General features: G+C 47.1%; 3 protein-coding genes and 1 long non-coding RNA gene across 8 annotated transcripts; 2 read left to right on the top strand and 2 right to left on the bottom strand.

Annotated features, from left to right (window-relative positions):
- Positions 1–3,956: 3,956 nt before the first annotated feature.
- Positions 3,957–12,202, bottom strand: LOC123168071 (uncharacterized). Of its 5 annotated transcripts, XR_006484199.1 has the most exons (6): positions 12,045–12,202; positions 8,820–11,860; positions 7,672–7,873; positions 5,506–7,564; positions 4,863–5,033; positions 3,957–4,707 (listed from the first exon to the last, which is right to left on the bottom strand). It is a non-coding gene; the product is annotated as an uncharacterized lncRNA (long non-coding RNA). The 5 variants fall into 5 exon arrangements; XR_006484196.1 differs by having other exon boundaries at positions 3,957–7,564; positions 8,820–9,815; positions 10,275–11,860; XR_006484198.1 differs by having other exon boundaries at positions 3,957–5,033.
- On the top strand, positions 11,641–13,430 carry LOC123168067 (probable cation transporter HKT9). The gene is made up of 3 exons (XM_044585934.1): positions 11,641–12,749; positions 12,829–13,059; positions 13,160–13,430. The coding sequence occupies exons 1-3, from the start codon at positions 11,641–11,643 to the stop codon at positions 13,344–13,346; spliced, it is 1,527 nt and encodes a 508-aa protein (XP_044441869.1). The 3' UTR covers positions 13,347–13,430.
- LOC123168069 (uncharacterized) lies at positions 13,117–13,951 on the bottom strand. The gene is made up of 2 exons (XM_044585936.1): positions 13,513–13,951; positions 13,117–13,405 (listed from the first exon to the last, which is right to left on the bottom strand). Exons 1-2 carry the CDS (start codon positions 13,800–13,802, stop codon positions 13,351–13,353), a joined length of 345 nt encoding a protein of 114 aa, XP_044441871.1. The 5' UTR covers positions 13,803–13,951; the 3' UTR covers positions 13,117–13,350.
- An 88-nt stretch (positions 13,952–14,039) lies between these two features.
- Positions 14,040–14,995, top strand: LOC123168068 (uncharacterized). Its single transcript, XM_044585935.1, has one exon. It carries the CDS (start codon positions 14,180–14,182, stop codon positions 14,933–14,935), a length of 756 nt encoding a protein of 251 aa, XP_044441870.1. The 5' UTR covers positions 14,040–14,179; the 3' UTR covers positions 14,936–14,995.
- The last annotated feature ends 8,533 nt before the right edge of the window (positions 14,996–23,528 follow it).

Below are 23,528 nucleotides of genomic sequence, written 5' to 3' on the forward strand. Positions count from 1 at the left end.
GACGGGCGAGCAGCGGCGGCCGATGCCCCAGCCCGCGCAGTTTTCCCCTGCCCGCGCGAATGTGTCTGGCAGCCCGCGTAGTTTTCCCCTGTATTGAGTCGCTTTGACTGGATGTGAAATGCTGCCAGCCGTAGGATTGATTTGAACGATGGATGTAGGGGGCAAGGCACTCCGTGACCTGCCTCTGGCGAGGCACTGGATCTCGGTCGGTGTGGGACTGACGGACTGTGCTAGCGGTAGCGCAGGGTGTCTCACCGGCGCTACGGTTATCCCATTAGCAATGGCGTAGGTTTACCACCCACGCTATTGTTATGGTTTGTCCGCGGGGCACGATCGAGAATTATTTATCAGTAGCGTGCCCCAAAGAAACCAACGCTGCTGCTAAGCCATACCAGTAGCGTGCTTTGTACCCAGCGCTACTGGTAATTACCAGTAGCGTGGGGACACAAACAAATGCTACTGGTAAACTTCTATGTATAAGCATTTTCCTAGTAGTGTCCATGGCGAATTCTGGACTTATTCGGCATGGCGGGTAGTGATCCAACTCCGAGATGTCCGGATCCGTAGACTAGGACCTCGTCCCATGCGGGGACGAGGATGAGATAGTCGTCCACTTGGCTCTCCGCTGGTCTCAGGAGGAGTGCACCCGACCGCGGTCAGTCTCGATCCGGCAGGAATCCATTGTGTTCGCTCAAATGGCGCTTGAATCCATCAGTGCTGGTGGCTCTAGGCGCGTCACCTCGGCCTCACCGGTTGCGGTCACCCCTGCCTGGCTGCGCAACCCTGGGGTGGTGGTGGAGCCCCTTAGGTTGTGCCTCGTCCCAGCGGCATCGGCCTCCTAAATGGAGGTCAACGTCGTCATGGTTTACTGCCAAACCAGCCACGAGGCAAGGCGTGTCCAGTCACCGAGGAAACCCTTCATGACGAAGGAAGTCTTCGAGGCGGAGGCAGCCCTCAAGGTGGATCCGGCAGAGTCGCACGCCAGCTTGGACATCAATGAGGAAACCCCATGTGCTTGCGACGAAGGAGGGCGACGTGCACCCTCTCAAGGGAGCAAAGCATCATGGCGGAGTGCTACCCAAAGAGGAGAAGGCGGAGGATGGCGACAGAACGGATAGTGTCGGCATGGGAGCCGGCGATCTATGGAGCAGTATAGACCCTTTGCTAGTTCGGCAAGGGGTGGCGATCGGCGCAAAGAGCAAACACAACGAAGGGCGCACGGTTTTCACCCAGGTTCGGGATGCCCGGAGGCGTAAAACCCTACTCCTTCCTTGGGTGTATTGGAGGTGTTGGGCACAAATACACGGAGCGCTCTCCCCCCGGCAAGTGGTTGGAAGAGAGCAGCTGCACGAATACCTATGTGTGAGGGTTGCTAAGATTTGAACCCCTTCTAATGTTGCCTTGGCCCTCCTTTTATAGCTCAAGGGGTTACCACAGTGGCAAAAAGGTCATTACAAGGGTGATTAGACTGGAACAGAGCTATCACACCTAACTCTCCCAGTTAAGACAAAGAGCATTAAATGCATCATTAGGTGTCCGGTGGAGAGGCAGTCCCGGAAAGGTTCTCCCACGGCTTGTTTAACTACCTCTTATTATCATGACACGCCATCAGGACAGGTGTCGATAAAGGTGATTTATCCCTCCAGCAAGCTGACAAGCGTGGGTTACGTCCACCGAAGCACATGTGGGCTCGACACCTCACTAATCAGCGACCAGCTGCCCAGAGAGGCGAAGCACTGGTGTCGGCGGGGAGCCCATGTCAAAGGGGCTTGCCGGGCCTTCGTCTTGTGGCTGTGCCTTGACCTTGGCGGCCTCGGAGACCTCGCCGGCGCGGCTCGGTCTCGATCCTAGTCGTAGTTCCGGCCCTGTCGGCCTCGCCTGGACGGCAAGGGAGACTCCTCTGAGAACCTTTAAACTAGTTGTTGACTTGGTCATCTGTTTAGGCATCACCTTACTTCGGGCCTTGCGGCGCCCTGCAGGACCTAGCTGCCCCCGGCAACTGCCCTTGTCTGTGCACAAGTCAGGGGGAAACAAACACCCCGGTTTGTGTACACCGATAGACAGCTTCGACAGTGAGAAGATCTACCTTGATCCGTTTTGCATCTTCGACCGCTACTTTCGCAACGAAGACGACAAGGGCAAGGGCAGCCGTGGATGAACTTCTTCGATTGTCGCAGCTAGTAGAACATGTCAAATTTCGGTAGTCCCATGACATGTGTATTCAACTACGTATGTAATTTCACATTGCATGAAACTAGTATGGATTTGAGGATTTGGTTTGAGGGAGCTAGTTGTGGAGACGAACTTTTGATATGTGCTCGGTCACTGTCCGCGAGCGCGTCCACGGACATATAGTGCTCACGATTTGTTAACTCCGGTTTTAGATGCTCTAAGAGCATCTCCAACGCTATCCCCTAAAACGGACACACTATTCTTCCGCAAACCATGTCCGGACGCGTCCGCAGATAGGATATGGGAGCCGAGCATCCTACCATGTCCCTCAAATAGGCATCAAATCTGGGCATGGGCCAGGCGGACCTAAAGGAGAAAGCACATAGGCTATGTTGACATGTGGTGCACACACAAAAGGTTGCTTCCACAAACGTTTAGGGGACTGAATTGGATGGCAAAAATTGTCCGGGCCTTTTAAGGGAGCTTTGAGGTACCACTTTGGAGATGCCCTAACGTAAGAAAAAAAACTACACTGTTCGTACAGTACGATGTAATCTAACCTTCCGGAGTGTTGCTATTAACAACATCAGCTTGATTGAGGACGAGTTAAAAAAAACTTGATTGAGGACTGGTATACCAGGTACTGTGGGATGCAAGTGCAACCTTCCACAGCTACACGTATGAGCGCCATCGTAGAATAAACTGAAGAATGAGATTTTTCACTCAGCATGGTCACCAATCCAACTTGAGAACAATTTCCTGGGCCCGCCCTTTGGCGCAGGTGCTATAGGCGAGCACTCGTACGGTCTTGCCACCTTATTTTTGTCCCCCCATTGTAGCGCCTTGGTTAAAGTTAAACGACAACATCTTTTTAGACTGTCTTCGCCGAGCCTCGTTGCGATGACATGTTTACTTTGTGAACATTTTTTAGATAGTCAACGATCAATAATTTTGGTCAAAGGTCATTGGTGCCAGGCAAGCGAATTCCAGCGATGAGAATGACTCGTCAGCCTGCTTAGCAGCCGCGCGGTCGCCAAATAGGAAACACCGAAGGCGCTAATTAAGACGTCTCTTACCGTGTGAGTCCTATTTGGCGCTTACCGCGCCGAATAGTGTTGTTTCCATACGCGGTGCTCATTAGCTAAGCATTTGGGCCGGCTGATGTAAAATGACCAGTGATTGAGCCGCCCGATCCAATTTTGTGAAGATCCTGGAAGGTTCCGCGTTCATTTTTTTTTGGTTTTCTCTCTGTTTTTTTATCAGTTGAGTTTTTAGATTTTCTTTCCTCTTAATATTTTGGTTTTTATTTTTCAAAACTAAGCTTTCTTTAAAAAAGTTCTGAACATTTCTCGAACACGTGAACTTTTTTCAAAGCTGCAAACTTTTTCAAGGCCATGATCTTTTCTGAATTTGCCAACTTTTTTTGAATTCATGAAAACTTTTCAACCATGTGAACTTGTTTGCAAATACATGAACTTTTTCAAATTCACGAACCCTTTTCAAATCTGCGAGCTTTTTCTCAAAATCCATGAACTTTTTTTAAATTTGCATTTTTTTTAATATCCATGATTTTTTTTAAATTTCTTGAGTTTTTTTCAAATCCATGACCTCTTTTTAATCCACAAATGCTTTTAAAATTGGAAATCTTTTTCTCAAAATCCATGAATGTTTTTAAAATTGGCGAACACTTTTTGAATCCATAAACTTAAAAAAATCAATGAACTTTTCTCAAATTCACAAGGTACTTTCAAATCCACGATCTTTTTTTCGAATTCACATACCTTTCCTTAAAAGCCATTGACTCTTTTCAAATTCGTGAACAGTTTTCAAATAAGCATACTTTTTCTTACAATCCACAAACTTTTCAAATGTGTTGAAACAATTGAGCCTCCCCCCACATAGAAAGTCAGTCTGCAAAGAGCATTTCAAACATTTTAGAACATGCGAGCAATACAATAGAACAATTCTAAAGCAAATCCGAGGTGCATATGAGATACTGTCATAGTTTTAAATAGCAGGCTATGCCTCTTAGCAGCGGATCTCTCTAAACGCTATAGTGCGCTATTTAAAACTATGACAATATCTCATGATCAATCCCATGGTCCTATCCACCTTGTGTTAAACTATGGTTACTCTCTCTCTCTAGCTTTTGCATTATCATAAACATGTAAGCCAAATATGCATTTATAGCAGATTCGTTTGTGCTATGACATTCCATTCATTCAGAAACCTATGTTTATCCGATTCAGTTGAGTAAGTTTTAATTTAGAGATGTTTCACTCAATGCCAAAACTGTTTCTATTTCATCCAAATTGCAGGGATTGATAAGACAAATAAACTTTAACCCTGCAGGGAAAGCAGGCAGAGTCAGAATCATTGCAAGAAAATTGGAGTGATCTTACTAAAATCAACCAGTACATGCAGAAGCAATTTGTGACATGAAGACACCTTGTGCTTTGTCTTTCACAGCCTTTTTTGTGTCCGTAAGCTTGCCGGGCAATATCTCGTTGTAGTACCCAAGCCAAGCAGCAAAACCTATTACTCATGAAAGCTTCAGTATTCCTCCAAAGAAAACACAAAGAAAGTTGTTGTAACATTTTCAAAATCATGTCCTAGCTTGGTATCGTCGGTATTTTAGTTGCATCGTCTGTTTATAACTATTTTTTCGCGAATATGTAAAGCTTGCGTACCTTTCATTGATAGAAGGGAATGAAATGAGTACAAGAGGGGTACAACCTTCCACAGTTGCACGTATCAGCATATCCAATCCAATAAACTGAAGGATGAGATTTTTCACTCCGCATGACCACCAATCCAACTTCAGAACAATTCCCTGACAACATATGTAGTACCCTCGAGGACTTGCATCCAAGAAGAAAAGTGGCATGAAACTTGGCAAGGTGAGGCTCAAGTCGGAACATTGTGAAGTAATCAAGAACACATTTTCAAGTATTTCAAGCAACTTGCTGAACTAACACCCAAAGCCCCATCACAGTTTCATAAGAGAAACTGAAGACAGGGCATGTGAGATTTAGCTTGGTGATAGCCAATAATACAGAAATAAAAAGGGCCCCAATTGATACATTTTTCGGGACTAGTCAGCGGCGAATAGAAAGTGGACATGCATGTGCGCCGTACGCAATCACTCACCGGCCGGCTGTCCTGTGCTCAACTGAAAGAAACGTCGAAATGCAAAGAAGCAATTTAGGATGTATCATCCATCTACTATATCCCAGTCTCTTTGTACGACAGTACGAGCAAGCAGAACATGCTTTGATCCCAGTCTACTATTAACATTGAGTATGCTAACATGTATTACTAGTATATATGTACCTGCAATTATTGAAGGTTCTCCCACCTGATTGGTCCATTTTTGTATGGCTGTGCATTCCTGCAGTTGCACATGGTCAAGACTCTCCAAATCCTTCAATGGATATTACTCTTTGTCAACGTCCAATAAACATGAATGCATAATTGTGAGCGAAGACAAACATAATCAAGTGTATGACTGTGAGTGACAATATTTTTTCTCGGGAAAGGAAAAAAATACGCTATTGATTGATTGAGGGTGCAACATGATTCTATTGGGCTGGCTGTCTGATGATCAATTTTTAAATCAGAACTGGAATCATAGGATTAAATTGGTCTCCTCATTTATGGTACCAAGCTAATGATGCAGTGCACCAGGGGTGAAACCAGACCAAATTCGAACGGATAACGCTACCGTATCCTATTCTCTAACTTTTCTGGATTTGGAAGTGGGACGGATGCAGAATATGCTTTGATCCTAGATTCCCAGTCTGCTATAGCATGAAGTTGCTATCTTGCTAACATGTGAGTGTGTACGATGTAGCTTGACCGGAATTCCAGCTTGACCATATGCAATTATTTGAAGTCTCTCCCTCCTGATTGGTCCGTTTCTATATGGGCACACATTCCTGCAGTTGCACATGGGACCGACTCTCTGAGATGCTACAATGGATATTACTCTTCGTCAACGTCCAATAAACATTGGTGCATTATTGTGATTATTGTGCACCATATGAATAACTCACCGGCCGGCTGCCCTGAGCTCAATTGAAAGAACACCCAAGTGCAAATTATTTTTAAAACCCGAAATAGAATCATAGGACTAGATTGATCTGCTCATGGTACCAAGCCAATGATCCAGTGCACCCATATAAGTAGCACCAATACGAGACTTATCTTGTCACAGACATATGCATTTGTTTCTCACTCATATATAGCACCATGGGCCGGGTGAAAAGATTTTACCAGGATTTCATACATATCAAGCTGCATAGCTTCAGCCGCATCAGTAGATATGTTGTCGATTCGATGGTTTTTATCTATCGGTTCGTCGCATTGCATGTTCATCCATTCTGGATCCAACTGTCCTACTTCCTTGCCATGGCTATACTTGGTTCAGTCCTCTTGATGTCGCTGAAACCAAGCAATCCTGAGTTCTGCCCTCCTTATATTGACATGTTGTACTTGTCAACCTCTGCTCTAACAGTTTCTGGCCTCAGCACCGTCAAGATGGAGGACCTCTCGAGCTCTCAGATTGTGGTCCTAACACTGCTCATGCTTGTAGGAGGGGAGATCTTTGTTTCGCTCTTAGGCCTCATGCTTAGAGTGAACCATCAAGACATGCAAGATCTTCCGAGCGTGAAGATCAGCTCAGTTCCTGTCGAGCTTGAAGTGCTAGACTTGGCCAACAGCATGGCACTATGTGATGAGTCGCAGCTTGAAGAAGCTGCTCATGCAATTCCACCAAAGAAATGTACAGAGTTGAAGAGGACTGAATCTGTCAAGTGTTTCGGACATGTGATCTTTGGGTACTTTGCTGTGATCCATGTCTTGGGCTTTCTGCTGGTTTTTCTGTATATAACTCATGTGCCAACTGCAAGTGCCCCACTGAACAAGAAAGGGATCAACATCGTGCTCTTCTCACTATCAGTCACCGTCTCCTCCTTTGCAAATGCAGGACTCGTGCCGACAAATGAGAACATGGTCATCTTCTCAAAGAATTCAGGCCTCTTGCTGCTGCTCAGTGGCCAGATGCTCGCAGGCAATACATTGTTCCCTCTCTTCCTGAGGCTACTGGTATGGTTCCTGGGGAAGCTCACAAAGGTGAAGGAGCTGAGGCTCATGATCAAGAACCCTGAGGAAGTGCATTTCGCTAATTTGCTTCCTGGGTTGCGGACTGTTTTTCTCTCCTCAACGGTTGTTGGCCTTGCAGCAGCTGGGGTCACGCTGTTTTGCGCTGTTGACTGGAACTCTTCAGTGTTTGATGGGCTCAGCTCTTATCAGAAGACTGTCAATGCATTCTTCATGGTGGTGAATGCGAGGCACTCTGGGGAGAATTCCATCGACTGCTCGCTCATGTCCCCTGCCATTATAGTACTATTCATCATCATGATGTAAGTTCATGACTGAATAGCACTTCATTTAATTAATGTTTCAGTTCATATCATTTGATTGGTAGGTACTACTTACTTGCTTTGGAATCTCAAATTCATGTGCGACAATTTGCTTCTTGGTCTCAGGTATTTGCCATCATCAGCAACATTTGCACCACCCAATGGAGATACTAAAACCACCGATGCGAGCACAAAAGGCAAGAGAGGGTCGTTGGTGCAGAATTTGGTATTCTCACCGCTCGGGTGTAACATCATCTTTGTGATAGTTGCCTGCATCACTGAAAGGAGAAGGCTCAGAAACGATCCACTCAACTTCTCCACCTTGAACATGATATTTGAGGTCATCAGGTGTGTTATTCTTTCATGTGATGAAAAAAACCTTACATTACTCTCCCTAAAGATGGAGAAAAATTAGTAAGGCAATGGTAGCGTAGACTAGACATAAATGGCAATTGCAACATAACATAAGAATGAACTTAATTTATAAACCGAGCACTTTGAGTCTGCAAGAGCTAAACACGGCACTAAACTAACTTAGAAGGCAAAATCTTACTCCTGAATGCATTTCAGTAAGGAGAGTAATTTTGTATGCTTTGTTTTGCAGTGCATACGGCAACGTTGGGCTATCCACTGGTTACAGTTGTTCTAGGCTGCATCAGCTGCACCCAGAGATCATCTGCCAGGACAAGCCATACAGCTTTTCTGGATGGTGGAGTGACGGAGGAAAGTTTCTGCTAGTCTTGGTCATGCTCTATGGAAGGCTTAAAGCGTTTGCGGTGTCCACAGGTAAATCCTGGAAAGTATGATACAGTTGACCAAGACTAACTGTAAGGGCAAGTGTGCCAAACTGGTATAACTGCTGCGTACTTGCAAGACGAATCAGGTTTCTAGCTGGATCAGTGGATGAAAAAAATATGTAGGTGGATGTTGGGCATTCAATGGAAATCATTTATCAATGTGTGGCATCTTGACGTGGGTTCCGCAGAGTTGCAGCAGAAAGACAATTGAATTCTTATTCTTATTGTTAGGGCGGGGTTAGTATTACTTCACACAATTTACAATATAGATGTGAGCGTTGACACCCTATTTATAAGCACAGCTAATGTTGCCCTATCATTTTAGTACATACTACTCTACGCAGAAGTTCCGGGAGAAACTACAAAAAAAATCACTTAATTATTGAAACTCAAAGCCTGAAGTTTGAATTAAAATAATGAGCAATACCTTGGTATATTTTGTTGAGGTCTTTAAAAGGCGTTCCACAATTTATCGAGTTACTGACTAGTCAACAGGCAGAGCAAGCATGAAGATCCAGCTAACACGTCTGAGTTTTGCACTAACACATAATTGCTTCCGGACGTGAACATGTGGTGATCAGTTCATGCGAAGAAATAATTGTACATGCACATCACGGAAGGCCACCAGGGAAGGCAAAGTCATAGCGAACACACAAATCATGCAAAGCAGTAGAGCCATTCAGTTGCTGGTTATTGAAATCACTGAACCTTGCCTCCATATCAATAACAATAACAGGTTTACCTCAATTTTCAGTGAGCAATGACTTTCCATCCGAACAATTATCATTTGAGTATGTCGGCCCTATTAGAAGTCCCAGTTGTATCCGCAAAAATAGCCTTTGGACTCATCTTACCTCTTCAGCTAAGGATCAATCAAGATGTAACAACAGCATGCCTCATTTATGATGTACCATGGCTAGCAAGCAACAAACTAGAAAGTGACCAACTGAGGGAAGTTTCCTGTCCACTGGTGGTCTATGCATGCCCCTTGAAGCATGGCATTAGAACACTTCCTGGCCATGAGTTCAGTCACAGCTAAACATGCAGCGTGTCACCATTTTGTTTCATAGCACCACAATCACTTTTCTGACCATCACTGCTGGGCATCTTCAAGGGAAGAACCAAATGCAGAGTTCCATAATCATTTTCTGCACATTCTTGTTTGCATTGTGAAATTCAGAGATGCTCTTATATCCATTTAAATATTATAAAAGTTTGGCATAACTTTTGGGAAACTCCACTACCAGTAGCACTTGCTAGATGTTGTGCCATTATTTCTCTACATATATGTAAGCAACACTTTCACTTGCCTAGTCTGGGGACCTGGTCGAGGTTGCTCTTGGCGGGATGGCAATTGGCAATTTGTCTTCGTATGGAAGCAAAGCCTTCACTTGCCTAATCTGGTGATGTGGTCATGGTTACCCTTAAAAAGATGACAATTGGCAAATGGTGAGAGGAAGTTTTAGTACACATGGAAACTGTTCTTTCTATGCTGCTTTAGCGTGCATTTGAGCATGTCAGTGCATGATCCTAAAACATAACATTAAATTCTGAAGTGTATCTTTTTCCAAAGATTAAAAATTAAGAACTGATGATATACTCCAATACTCCATTGATAAAATTTCACTTGTAAATGCCAGGAACATACACTATAAAGAGCTCGAACCACTCCATTTAACTCGAATGCCTAGCCAGCTGCATATCATCAGTTCATCTGTGTTTACTTTTCAGTCCATTGCTTTCGATCTTAGCTTGCTTTTGATTCACTTGTCCTATTTTTTTTCATCAACGTACATGGTTTTGTTTCCTTGATGGCTTTGAACAAAGGTTAGTTGATTATGGAATCGAAGCCTAAAGTCTGCATGAAAATAATGAACAATACCTCGGCATATTTTGTTGAGGCGCTATTCAGTCTGAGTACTGCACAAATGATTCACTTGAAGAAATAACTGTACAAATAGAACACAAAAGGCCATCATAGAAGCCAAAGTCACAACAAACACCAAATCATGCAAAGGGGTAGAGCTATTAAGTTCAGTGAACCTTCTCTGGGGTCCTCTTCCAAAGTGAGGTGAATCCATTAGCATCTTCAGTCAGTAACATTTACAGATTTCACCTCAAGATTTCAATCAAGCAACACTCTCCATTTGAGCACAAATTTGAGTAGAGAAATCCTAGCCGCATGCACTCGAATAACCTTGGGACTCATCTTACCTCCTCAGCTTAGGACCAATCAAGATGTAACTACATCCTGGATTTGCGATGTACCATGCTGAGCAGGGAACTGACTAGAAAGGGACTAACTGAGAAAGGTTCTTGTCCACTTGTGTCTGTACATTTCCCTTGAAGCATGGCATAGAATACTTCCTAGCCATGAGTTCCATTACAGCTAAACATGCTCTGTGTCCTTGCAGCATAGCAGCTGCAATCACTTTCTGACTCATTATTGCTGGACATCTTCAGGGAAAGAGCCAAATGCAAAGTACCAAAATCGCTCTATGGACATTTTTGTTTGCACTTTGCAATGAAATTTCAGAGGTGCTCTTACATCCATCCCAAAAAAGTTCAACATGACTTCCAGGCAATTCCACTACCAGAACATACGAGCTGTTACACCACCTGATCAAGCTTGCCTTATTGGCATGGCAATGGGGAAAATTGTCTTCAAGGGAAGAGCCAAATGCAAAGTACCAAAATCGTCTCATGCACATTCTTGTTTGCACTTTACAATGCAAAATTCAGAGGTGATCTTGTTTGCACTTTACAATGCAAAATTCAGAGGTGATCTTACATCCATCCAAAAAAAAGTTTACCATAAATTCCAGGAAATTCCACCACCAGAACTGTTACACCACCTGATCAAGGTTGCCTTAGTGGCATGGCAATTGGCAAATTGCCTTCTATGTAAACAACACTTTCACTTGCCTACTCTGGTGAGCTGGTCATAGTTGCCTTTAGAAACATGACAATTGGCAAATGGTGGGACAAAAATTTAGCACGCATTCAAACTGTTCTTTTCTAAGCTCGTCTGCACACCCGCACGCATAGCATTAAGTTCTGAAAGGTATCTTTTTTTCCAAAAGAAAATATGGAAGGCATCTCAAACCGCATTGTCCATGTCTGCTTGTCCACTAACTTTGACCGGGCTGTATATATACTTCCATTGCTCACTTGTACTTGTAGTTGCCTGCTGAATCAAGGCACATACATCAAAGATATAGAGGCACACTGCCATCTATCTAACTCCAATGCCTATCCGGCTGCATACTTTTCTTAGTTCTGCAAGGCATGTCAGCAATTCATCTGTGTTCATTTTTCAGTTCATTGCTTTCCATCTTAGCCCACTTTTGATTCACTTGTCCTATTTTGTTATCGTTGATGTACTTGGCTTTGCTGCCTTGATGGCGCTGAAGCCAAGCAACCCTAACTACAGTCCTCGCTATGTCGATATATTTTTCCTTTCGACATCTGCAGTCACAGTTACAGGATTAGCTACAATCAAAATGGAGGATCTTTCTACCTCTCAAGTAGTTATCCTAACTCTCTTGATGTTGTTAGGCAGTGAGATGTTTGTTTCCCTGCTTGGCCATATTCATGAGTTGAGCAAGCAAAACAAGCATGACCCTGAAGATAGTAGAGTTAGATCGGTTACCGTGCAAGATGAGTCGCAGATAGAAGAGGCAATCCCGGTAACACCATCAACTAATACCACTAGCCTCAAGAAGGGTTGCCGCAAATACATAGGATTTGTGCTGTTGGCATACATGGTCTTGATTCTTCTTGTAGGTTCTCTATTGGTGTTCTTGTACGTAGCACATGTTTCAACTGCAAGAGATGTGCTAACAAGGAAAAGCATCAATACCATGCTTTTCTCCATATCAATCACTGTCTCTTCTTTCACCAACGGAGGGCTGATTCCGACGAACGAGAGCATGGCGGTGTTTTCCTCAAACCAGGGCCTCCTCCTGCTACTCACTGGCCAGATTCTTGCAGGCAACACGCTGCTTCCTGTGTTTCTGAGGCTGGTGATATGGGCACTGAGAGGACTAAGCATAACCAGAGCTAAACCTGAAGAGTTGGAGTTCATGATGAACAACACAAAGGCCTTGGGTTCTAACCACTTGCTGCCTAACAAGCAGACAGTATTCCTTGCAGCATCGGTCGCTGCTCTCATAGCCGTGGCCGTCACGTTTTTCTGCTGCTTGAACTGGGAATCCGCAGTGTTTGCGGGGCTGACCCCCAATCAGAAGATCACCAACGCATTGTTCATGGCGGTGAACACAAGGCAGGCAGGGGAGAATTCCATCGACTGCTCCCTCGTCGCTCCTGCGGTTTTAATACTATTCATCGCCATGATGTAAGTTTCGCACCCTCCAAGTTCTTGTTGGCAGGCAAACAACCACAGGAGCAATTAACAAGTATCTGTACATTTTCAGGTGCATTCCAGCCTCGACATCATTTCTCTCACTGCATGAACATGCCGAGAGGGGCATCACAGAACACAAGGATGGAGCAAACAAGAGAAGACTGTCACTGAATAAAATGCTGTTTTCACCGCTAGCCTGCACCGCGGTGCTGATAATGCTGGTCTGCATCACCGAGAGGAGATCGCTCTCCGCCGACCCTCTCAATTTCTCCACATTCAACATGATCTTCGAGGTCATAAGGTAATTAGCCGAACACACTGAAATCTTCTGAAACTTTAGCCCTCTCATAATTCTTCAGGAACTGCTTGTGTTGTGACTGAATCGATTTCCACGCGTGCAGTGCGTACAGGAACGTAGGGCTGTCCACCGGTTACAGTTGCGCGAGGCTGCCGCACCCGGAGAAGCAGAGCGTCTGCCAGGACATGCCGTACAGCTTCTCCGGGTGGTGGAGCGACCAGGGGAAGGTGGTTCTTGTCCTGGTGATGCTCTGCGGGAGGCTCAAATGCTTCCACAGGCAGAGGAGCTAGTCGGTTACGCCAACGCCGTCAAATTTTCCGGCCATTTTTCCTCGTTGTGCTCTTCAATCCTGGTGTAAATTCGCAAGAAATTGGTCCTAAATAATGCTTCAGTATGTGCAATTATACATGCTTCTGAACTGTACACAATAGAAAAGCCACGAGTACGGGCGCTTACAGGATGGTGGAGGTTACCGGGCGGCGGGCTGCCCCGAGCTCGAGGCCGTATAACACCGCGGCCGGTGCCCCGCAGCACGCCGGAGCTCTCCCTTCGCCTCGCGCCGCGCACATGCTCCCAGCGAACAGCTCCAGGTGGCTCCCGTCGCCGGCCACCGCTGAGAATGCCACCGGGGCTTTGTCGCCGTCGCCCACGTAGTCCTCGTCCTCGGAGTCGGCGCCATTTTCAGGGGCTGGGGGCGGAGGCTGGTGTGCCGGCTCAGGACCATCGGCGTTGACTCCGGCAGCCATCTCTGCTGCGGCGGCCGTGTGCCCGGTTTGGGCCGTCACGTCGCGACGGGCTTTCGAGATTTTAATTTGGGCTTCGAGTTTGGAGAAGCTTAGCCCGTTCGAATTGTTTGGACGAAATCACAGAAAATCGAAGCGCGTTCCCAACAGCGCGTCTCAGGGCCCAACTCGGATTCAATTCCCCCCATCGAGAATCCGGCTTACTCCTTTGCCGCCACACCACCGGTTCCAACCCTTGCTTGCCCCTCCCGCTCCCCGACCTCCGATCCGGCGAGCTCGCCTTCTTGCCCCAGAATCACGATCCACGTCCTCTTGCTCCCTCCCGCCACCAGCTCGCGCTACGTCTGATCCATTGCTCTCGCGATTCCACGGCCGCGACCATGGGCGGCACCACGGTGCTCCCGCCGTCTCTGCCCCCGCGCCGTAGCGCCGCCGCCGCCGACCTTCACTCGTGCTTTTCCCGCGTGCGCGTGAACCCTGCCCTGATGGCGGACCCCGCCGCTGCCAAGAGGCCGAAGCGTGCCATGTCCGTGCACGACGGACCGCAGCCGCCGGCGAAGCGCGTACGCGGCGTCTGCCCCGGCGGCGAGCTCCGCGTCGCGGTCACCACCGCCAAGATCAACCTTCCGTGTCCCACGAGCGCCAATGATCCGAAGAGTCCTGCGTGCTTCCAGTCCTCCGTGATCAAGAACCAGGTCGCCGAATCTCCGGCGAGCGCGACACAATCGAAGCCGCCGATCAACATGCGCGAACTCATCGAGAATGCTCGCCACGCCAAGGCTTGGGCTCGCCCTGCCGCCGCGGAAGAAGAGGCCAGCCGTCGGCGTGACATCGAGCGCAGCAGAGCAGAGGCCCGGCGGAAGGTGGAGCGGATGGTGGACACCGTGCAGTTCAACGACCCCCTACATCGACCCCTCAGACGTGACCAAGTCCCCACAGGAGCTGCTCGAAGCAAGACAAGAAGCATGGCGTGCTCAAGCTCAGCTCGTTGCGATGGCTCGTCGACGGGACATGGAGACGTACAAGTGATGCATGCATGCATATCCACGGACGTGTGCTCAAGTGAAGTGATCCAAGGAGGAGGAGAAAGCTCTTCCGGTGTGCAGTGCAGTATTACCGGTGGTGCTCTAACTTAGCCGAGAGAAGCAGAGGAAGTAGACTCTGCACTTTGCACTCTGCAGTACTGGTGGTCTTACTTAGCCGAGCAAAGTAAAGAAGCAAGTAGATAAGTACTCCTTCCGTTCCGAATTACTTGTCGCACATCTAGATACATCCATACGTGCGACAAGTAATTCGGAACGGAGGGAGTAACAAGTTGTCAGCTATATAATCTGGTTGCAAGTGTCTAGGAGCATTGCACTGGGATGTTTTCCAGTAGTGCGAGTGAGATTCTTAATTTTACCATGAATTAATGAGTGTAAATTTATTATCACAATTGATTAATTAAGACAAGGGATTTGTTTATGCAATAGCCTTGGATCTGATTTGTGCAGGCATCTGCCACTCGATCTCTTCCAATGGTTTCATCTGATGCATGTGTCCCTCATGTTAAAAATATTTCCATGAATAAAAAATAGGCACACGATCCTCCAAGAGGATTGCTTTGGCGCTTGAACTATTCCAAGTTACTATTTTTTACAGCGAACACCAAAAATAATAAAAACTACATCTAGATTCGTATACCATCTAGTGACGAAAAATTACAATTTAGCAATCCAGAATTTATTTATCGCATCAGGAAGGGAGGAAAAAGCACGTGTCATGAACTCCTGATGCACACATCATGCTACACTGTTTGCCAATAACTCAAAGTGTACTTGTTGTCTGAATTTTCCAACTGCTGCAAATTTTGTTCAATACAATTGGTGCCAATATCGGATAAATTTCAGGTCACATTGCAAAGAAAATAAATACTTGACATGAATGGCATTTACTTCAATGAATTCACTTATCAATTTGCTTACATCCACTGAATCCAATGAATCAACGTCTTCTGCAGTTTCTTGACTTTTTCTTGAAGAGAAACCCGGAGTGCGCATTTTGACATGTTGGGAAATGGAAAGATTAGCTCTGATTTGTACATGTTTTGTAGATCTTGGGGTGACCGATTCTTTGTTTGCATCTTGTGTTCTAATAAAGGGGGTTGTATGTAAGTAATTGCCCTCCTCTTGGCATAGCTTGAAGAGTTAAGATGATGTAGACACAGAACAGTCATGTTTCATCTTCCATGGGCGCGTGCGGGCACAACATCATGGGGGAACCACCGCTTCTCTCTGCTGCTCGATACCGAGGCGGCGTCGCAGGTGTCCACTGGTTAGACCTTTGTAGCGGTTGGCGATGGCTCGTTGGGTAAATGGAGCACACACATCGTAGTACCCGAGTTGTGGCGTCTCCATGGGTCGGCGTGGACGTGCGACAGCTAGAGGGGAACGGGCTATGGGCTATGGAGGACTTGTCATATTGTGGGACCAAGGACAACATACCGTGTGACATTTGTAACCGATGCGATGGACATGATAGAGGCCCTGAAAGGGCAGAACTTCCTGACCTTGAACGACGAACTCACATGTTAAGAGTACCCTTTACGGGTTCACTTTTCTGTTGCTTCCGTCCGCAACAAGTGACAAACGTGGCCCATCGAGACCGATCTTCAAGGTGCTCCGCGTTTGACATGCAGCGAAAGAAGAAAGGATTACACTGATTCTTTTTATATATTTTTCCTTTTCGGTTTGATATGCTTCCCTGAAGAGAGCACAATTGTGCTCTATCATGAAGCGTGTGCTTCACTGGGAAGCACATCACGGTGAACATACATGTGCCCCACCTGTCGGAGCACACCTGTGCTCTGCGAGAAGCACACATGTGCTCTACCGTGTAGCCCATTTATGCTTCACCTTTTTTTCTCTTTTGGGGCATATTAGTACTTCACCCTAGGTAGAACACCTCTCCCTGTGCTCCACCTGCACCTGTATCTCGTGTGAAGCACACCTCTGCTGTGTCGCAGGACCGCACTAGAAAATGACACATGGTGCACTCTCATGCGTCCCTGCGCTTCACCAATATGATCTCTACAAGGTGCTATTAAGAGATACCTCTAAGTCTCTAACCAGTTGCTTCCTTGGAATGGCCATGTTTCTGGCTTCCATGCTTTCATTGAAGCCCCAAAAGTGAAATTTTGTTACCACATTTCCAACTCCCACAGCAGTACTTGTCTAAGTATTCCCCTTATTACACTAAAAATGTATTAAGTATTCTCCTGGAAGAAATATGATCTTCTCAATAAAATAAAACATTAAGAAAGTATTCTCCACATCCTACGGGGTGGCCCGTGGATCCATGACAACGACGCCCTGCTGGTGGCGGCGCATGATGGCATGAGGGCGGCTGCGGAGGTCCCCGTCGACATCCTGCCCATGTGGGCTCACATCTACGAACTCCGGCCGTTCATCATGATGGACGATACCCTCTGCGAGCAAGCGGGCAAGAAGCTGGGAAAGGTGCAGCTGGTCCACACCAACAATAATGGCCGCACCTTAGATCAGTTCCTCCGCATCCGGATCGAGCACAAGGTGGTTGAACCGCTCAGGAGGTGGATAAAGATTGAAGGCACGGATGGAAAAGATGCTAAAAGATGCCCTGTAAAGTATGAGCGCGTTCCCCATTTTTGTTTTTATTGTGGCATCATTGGGCACACAGAGAAATCATGTCTGATAATAGAAGAGGAGAAGATAGGGTGGTTCTCTACGGAGCAGCGTGCCTCGCCATACAAGATGTTCGAGCACCGGAGCTTCTATATGCCAGGGAAGGTGAGCAGTGCCAAGCGCAACCTCCAGTTTGGTAGGCTCCCTTCCCAGGCTCTTGTGATGGATGCAGAAGATGGAAACGGGAAGAAAGCAGGGGAGACAGAAAAGTTGGGCACCAATCTGAAGGCCACCGACAATGATGAGCGGACGACAACGGATCCCATGATCAAGGCTGTCGTGAAAGGGGTGGTTGCTGCTGTGGAGAATCTCAAGGCCAATGAAGGGGTTGTAGCGGACAAAGTACACGGGATAGCTAACATTCCTATGCAGGTGAATCCAGAACAGCAAGTAAAGTCGAAGACAGTCTGGAATCAGCGTGCCCGTTCTAAACATTCCAGGGCTAGCAGCAATGGGCGTGGGAAGCCTCTCTTCCAGGCGGCCAAAAGGAACCCAGGGCTGGGACGACTGGCTGCAGCTATCAGGGCCGGAGTGGCCAAGCATACTGCTGGCCTTGCTACTGGTCGTGAAGCCAACAAGCCTTCTGATGCCCCAATTCATCCAGGGGGTGTTGATGGCCTTGTAGTGACCACCCCAGCACATGAGGTGATGGGGGTCGCTGCAATTCAGCAAGTGGCGCTGCATCCATCTGCTGGGGGTGCTACTGATGGGCCAGTGCAGGCAGCGGTGGCCTACTCCCCGATCCGCGAATATGGCAGGAGTGACAGCTCTATTTGTCGTGAGCTGTACGGTCCAGATGACACCAACAGCGCTGCCTGCGTATACCGCCGGAAGAATCAAGTTCTTGGTAAGCTCAGCGGAGAGGACTGAGCTCCAATGGATCTGGATGATGAGAAAAACCTGCCAAAGTTCAGTTTTGAGAGCAGCAAGAAGAGCAGAGGATCACCTTCGGTGTCGCTGGAGGAGGAGACCAGGAAGGAGGACGCCAAGAAATCGGAGGCAACCAGCCATGGGGCCGCTGGTCAACTGACAGGCACGGATGAGCGTGCCTGTCAGGAGCCATGACGATACTTTGTTGGAACTGCCGGGGCTTGGGCCGACCCCGGAAAGTTCAAGAATTGATGAGGCTTGTGCATGCTCAGCGTCCAAAAATTTTGTTTCTTTCTGAAACTCGTCAAAATAAAAGGTTTGTAGAAGGTCTTAGATGGAGGCTAGGCCTCCGCAATGTAGTTTCCTATATAGAAGAAGGTAAAGGGGGTGGCCTAGCTTTGTTCTGGGATGAGAGTGTCGATGTTGAGCTCTTTTAAGCTAGGCGAGAGAATTATTGATGTATTCATTTGTAATATGCCCTCTGGAATAAAGTGGAGATGCACCTTTGTTTATGGAGAGCCTCGTACACACTTGCGCCATCTTATGTGGGATCTAATGCGTAAAATGGAAAACTTAACCTCGCCGGGACCATGGCTGATGGCAGGCGATTTCAATGAGTGTATGTGGCAGGAAGAGCATTTTTCTAGAACGTGTAGAAATAAAAAAACAAATGTTTGATTTTAGAGAAATCCTATCCCACTGTGATCTTCATGACTTAGGTTTCTTAGGGGCGCCGTGGACTTTTGACAATGGCCAAGATGGCGACCGCAATGTTAAAGTTAGACTTGACAGGGCGGTGGCGAACCCGGAATGGATGAATATTTTCCCAAACAATCAGGTTAATCACATAGTTAGTACAGCTTCAGATCATTGCCCCATTGAGGTGTGCTGTGTGCAGCAACCTGTACACCACCCAGTCAGTCAACAACGTAGATATGAAGCTTTCTGGGAAAAGGATAACAAATTAACTGAAGAAGTTGAGTTGGCTTGGTCAAAGCATCGGCCAGCCAGAGATTTAGGAGATATTACAGCAAACCTATCAGGTGTGATGAGTTCTCTTCACGACTGGAGCAAACGGAATTTTGGTTCTATCACAAAGAAAATAAAGGACCTTCAGAATAAAATTTAGGCTATCAGTCACCGTAATGACAGTTTCGCAAACTCTGAGCGAAAGCGGCTAAGAAAGGAACTAGATGAACTACAAGATAAAGAAGAGATTGCTTGGCGGCAAAGATCAAGAGTGGAGTGGCTGAAGGAGGGCGATCGAAATACAAATTATTTTCATCGAAAAGCTACTTGGCGCGCAAAGAAAAACTCTATCCGGAAGCTTCAAGATGAGGCGGGTAACATTATTGACAAAAAAGAGGATTTGGAGGACATGGCCACAAGTTTTTTCCAGGAGCTCTTCACCAAAGATAATCAGATCGAACCTAATATTATCCTTGACCATGTCCAAGGCCGGGTTAATGCTGCTATGAATGATACGTTATGTAAAGAATTCACTGATGATGAGATTGCAAATGCTTTATTCCAAATCGGGCCACTAAAAGCGCCTGGGGCAGACGGCTTCCCGGCTCGTTTTTTCCAAAGACACCGGGCTACTTTAAAAGATGATATTATTCGGGCTGTAAAGAAATTTTTTGCTGATGGAGTTATGCCTGATGGGGTGAATGATACAGTTATAGTCCTTATTCCAAAGAAGAAAGACCCAGTTAAGTTGAAGGATTTCAGACCAATAAGTTTATGCAATGTTGTTTATATAATCATAGCTAAGTGTCTGGTAAATCGCCTTAGACCTTTGCTCGAGGATATTATAGCCCCCACCCAAAGTGCCTTCATTTCTGGGAGGATGATTACGGATAACGCCTTAATAGCCTTTGAGTGTATAAATACCATGCAAAAGTCATGTGATGCCAAAGGATCTTTTTGCGCTTACAAACTAGATCTCACAAAAGCGTATGATCGTGTGGACTGGGACTACCTTGAGCCGGGTTTTGAGGAAATTTGGCTTTGCAGACCAATGGATTAGATGGACGATGAGTTGTGTGACGTCAGTCAGGTATGCCGTGAGAATGAACGGGACTATCCTCCAGTCTTTTCGCCTTCTCGGGGCCTGCGTCAAGGTGACCCGTATTCTCCTTACCTATTCCCGCTCGTTGCCGATGGTCTCTCTACTCTGCTACAATCGGAGATCAACACCGGTCATATTCAGGAGTTCAAGATCTGCAGAGGGGCGCCTGGCATTTCTCACTTACTATTCGCGGATGATAGCCTGTTATTCTTTAAGGCGAATCAGGACCAAGCCTCGAGAATTAAGAATGTACTAACGAGGTATGAAAAGGCTACAGGTCAACTGTTAAGTCCTAGTAAATGCTCTATCATGCTTGGCAAATCCTGTAGTCAGGAGGAAGGAAAGAGAGTGGCACAAATCCTGGGTGTTCAGAAAATTGATTTTGAAGAAAAGTATCTGGGACTTCCAGTCCCTGAAGGAAGAATGAAGAATGGTAAATTTCAGCCCATTAAAGAGCGTTCATTGAAGAGATGTACGGATTGGTGTGAGAGATATTTATCCAGTGCGGCTAAGGAGAGCCTCATAAAATCGGTACTCCAGGCACTATCTACCTATGCCATGAGTGTGTTCAAATTTTCTGCAGGCTTATGTGAGGAGCTGTCACAGATCACCAGAAACATTTGGTGGGGGGACAAAAATGATAGAAGGAAGATACACTGGCTTGCCTGGGATAAGCTGCTAATGCCAAAAGAGAAGGGAGGTATGGGATTCCGGGACCTCTGCTTATTTAATCAAGCCCTCCTCGCGAAGCAGGCTTGGCGACTTATCCAATTTCCGGACAGCTTATGTGCGAGACTGTTAAAGGCAAAATACTACCCACATGGCAATCTTGTTGACACTGCTTTTATCCAGAACGTGTCACCGTGCTGGCAAGGAATCTGCCATGGTTTGGATCTTCTTAAGAAAGTCATCGTTTGGAGGATTGGTGAAGGTGATAAAGTTAGAGTGTGGAGAGATAATTGGATCCAAGGGGAAATTTAAAAATCACTGGGAAACACTCTCGTACTAGGATAAAGTGGGTCTCCGAACTGATCGATCCAGTGACAAGGACATGGAATGAGGAACTGATTAGGAAAATATTACTACCTCATGATGTTGATGAAGTGCTAAAAATTCGCCTTCCACAGTCTACCTCTGAGGATTTTATAGCATGGCACTTTGAACGCTCAGGTGTTTTTTCGGTTCGCAGTGCGTACAGGCTAGCCGTTAATGACAAGAAGGCGAATCGAGATCTGGGACAAAGCAGTACATCGCCAACTGGAGAAAGAAAGATTTGGAGCGTGCTTTGGAAAGCAAATGTCCCTCCCAAGATTAGAAATTTTGGATGGCGTTTGGCGACGGAGTCACTCGGAGTTCAGACAAGTAGACATAAGAGAGGGTTGGAGCTATTCCCTACATGCTCTATTTGTGGGATGGAACCAGAAGATGGATATCACGTAGTCATGAGATGCACAAAGCTAAAGCCCTGCGTGACACCATGCGTGAGATCTGGAACCTTCCCCGGGACACTGATCTCACATGTACGGGGCGTGAGTGGGTCCTTCTAACTCTTGATAAGGCGAATGAGGAGGAGCGTACACACCTCCTCTTCATCTGGTGGCGAGCGTGGCACCTTAGAAATAACATTATATTTGGTGACGGGAAAGATACAATAAAGGCATCAGCAGATTTCCTACAAAGTTATGCTAGCTCCTGTTAGAGTAGTCATTATGGTATACGACTTCTAGTCCAAGTCAGTTTTGTACTTCTATCCCAAGTCGGTTTGTACCCTCTTATATACTCTTGTATGCCGCACCAAATCATCAATAAGCAACAGTTTTATTCAGCTTTCATGGTATCAGATACCGGTCCCAGGGTTTAGGGTATGGCTCCGCCAACGCCACCACCGCCGCCGCCGTCCGGCTACTTCAAGCGCCGGGCCACACTCATCGCCAAGGCTGCCAACGCCGCGGCCGCTTCTCTCTCGGCCCTCACCATAGCTCCATAAAACTACCCTGCACCCATCCTCGCCGCACCAATATCTCTTGCTGACACAATCTCCGACGTCAGCCCCTACATCCCCATAGTTCTTGATCTCGCCGCCCACAACTACTACCATTGGAGACATCTCTTCGATCTCCACCTCGGCCGCTGCAACCTGCGCTCGCATGTCGCCGCCAACTGTCTTCCCCGCCCCGACGATCCGCAATGGTTGAAAGACGATCTCGCGATCGTCCACTGGTTCTACACCCGCATCACCACCGAGATCTTCAACATGCTCGATCACGACGGCGCCACCGCTGCCAACATCTGGCACTCCCTCCGTCAGCTCTTCCAAAGCAACACCGACGCTCGGAAAAACGCTCTCCACACCGAGCTTCGCAATATGGTGCAAGGAGACGCCCCGGTGAACCTGTTCTGCCAGCGCGTTAAGACCATTGGTGATGAGCTCCACGAACTCGGCGATACAGTTAGCGACTCACAGCTAATCAATATCGTCGTCGTCGGCCTCAGCGAAGACTTTGACAAGCAAGCCTCGTTCATACCGATGATACGGCCCCCTCCTACCTTCGCTGAAGTTCGTTCCTTGCTACAACTCGCGGCGGAAACACAAGCTCGCAAGGACTCTCGCCCCAAGGTCTTTCATGCTGCGGCTTGTCCTCCTCTGTCGTCTACACCAGCGCCGCCTTCCAGGACGGCTCCTACCGCCGGGCCGTCCGCATCGTCATCTGTTGAACCGCCCCCAGGCTGGCGTCCTAGTCCGAACTACCGCGGCAAAAACCCTATCTACAGGCCGCCGTCGACTCGTTCGGTTCCGCCTATGACATCACCAGCACCGAGTCCTGCACCACCCACCAGTGCTCCATCTGCGGTTGCATGGCGGCCTCCTCATGATCCTTGGACGGGGCTTGTTCAAGCATGGCCCATGCCCTGGTCCGCTCCGTCCACCCTCGGTGCTCCGCCGGCATACTCAGGTGCCTGGCAACCCGGCCTTGCGGCGATTAGAGCGGGACAGTCGCTTCCTGACTTTAAATGAAAAGGAAAAGTGATGCCAGCCATTTCACCCCATGAGACTAAACAAAAAGATGCAGATTATAAATGGGTCAG

Source organism: Triticum aestivum, chromosome 7D (assembly GCF_018294505.1).
Source record: "Triticum aestivum cultivar Chinese Spring chromosome 7D, IWGSC CS RefSeq v2.1, whole genome shotgun sequence".
NCBI lineage: Eukaryota > Viridiplantae > Streptophyta > Magnoliopsida > Poales > Poaceae > Triticum > Triticum aestivum.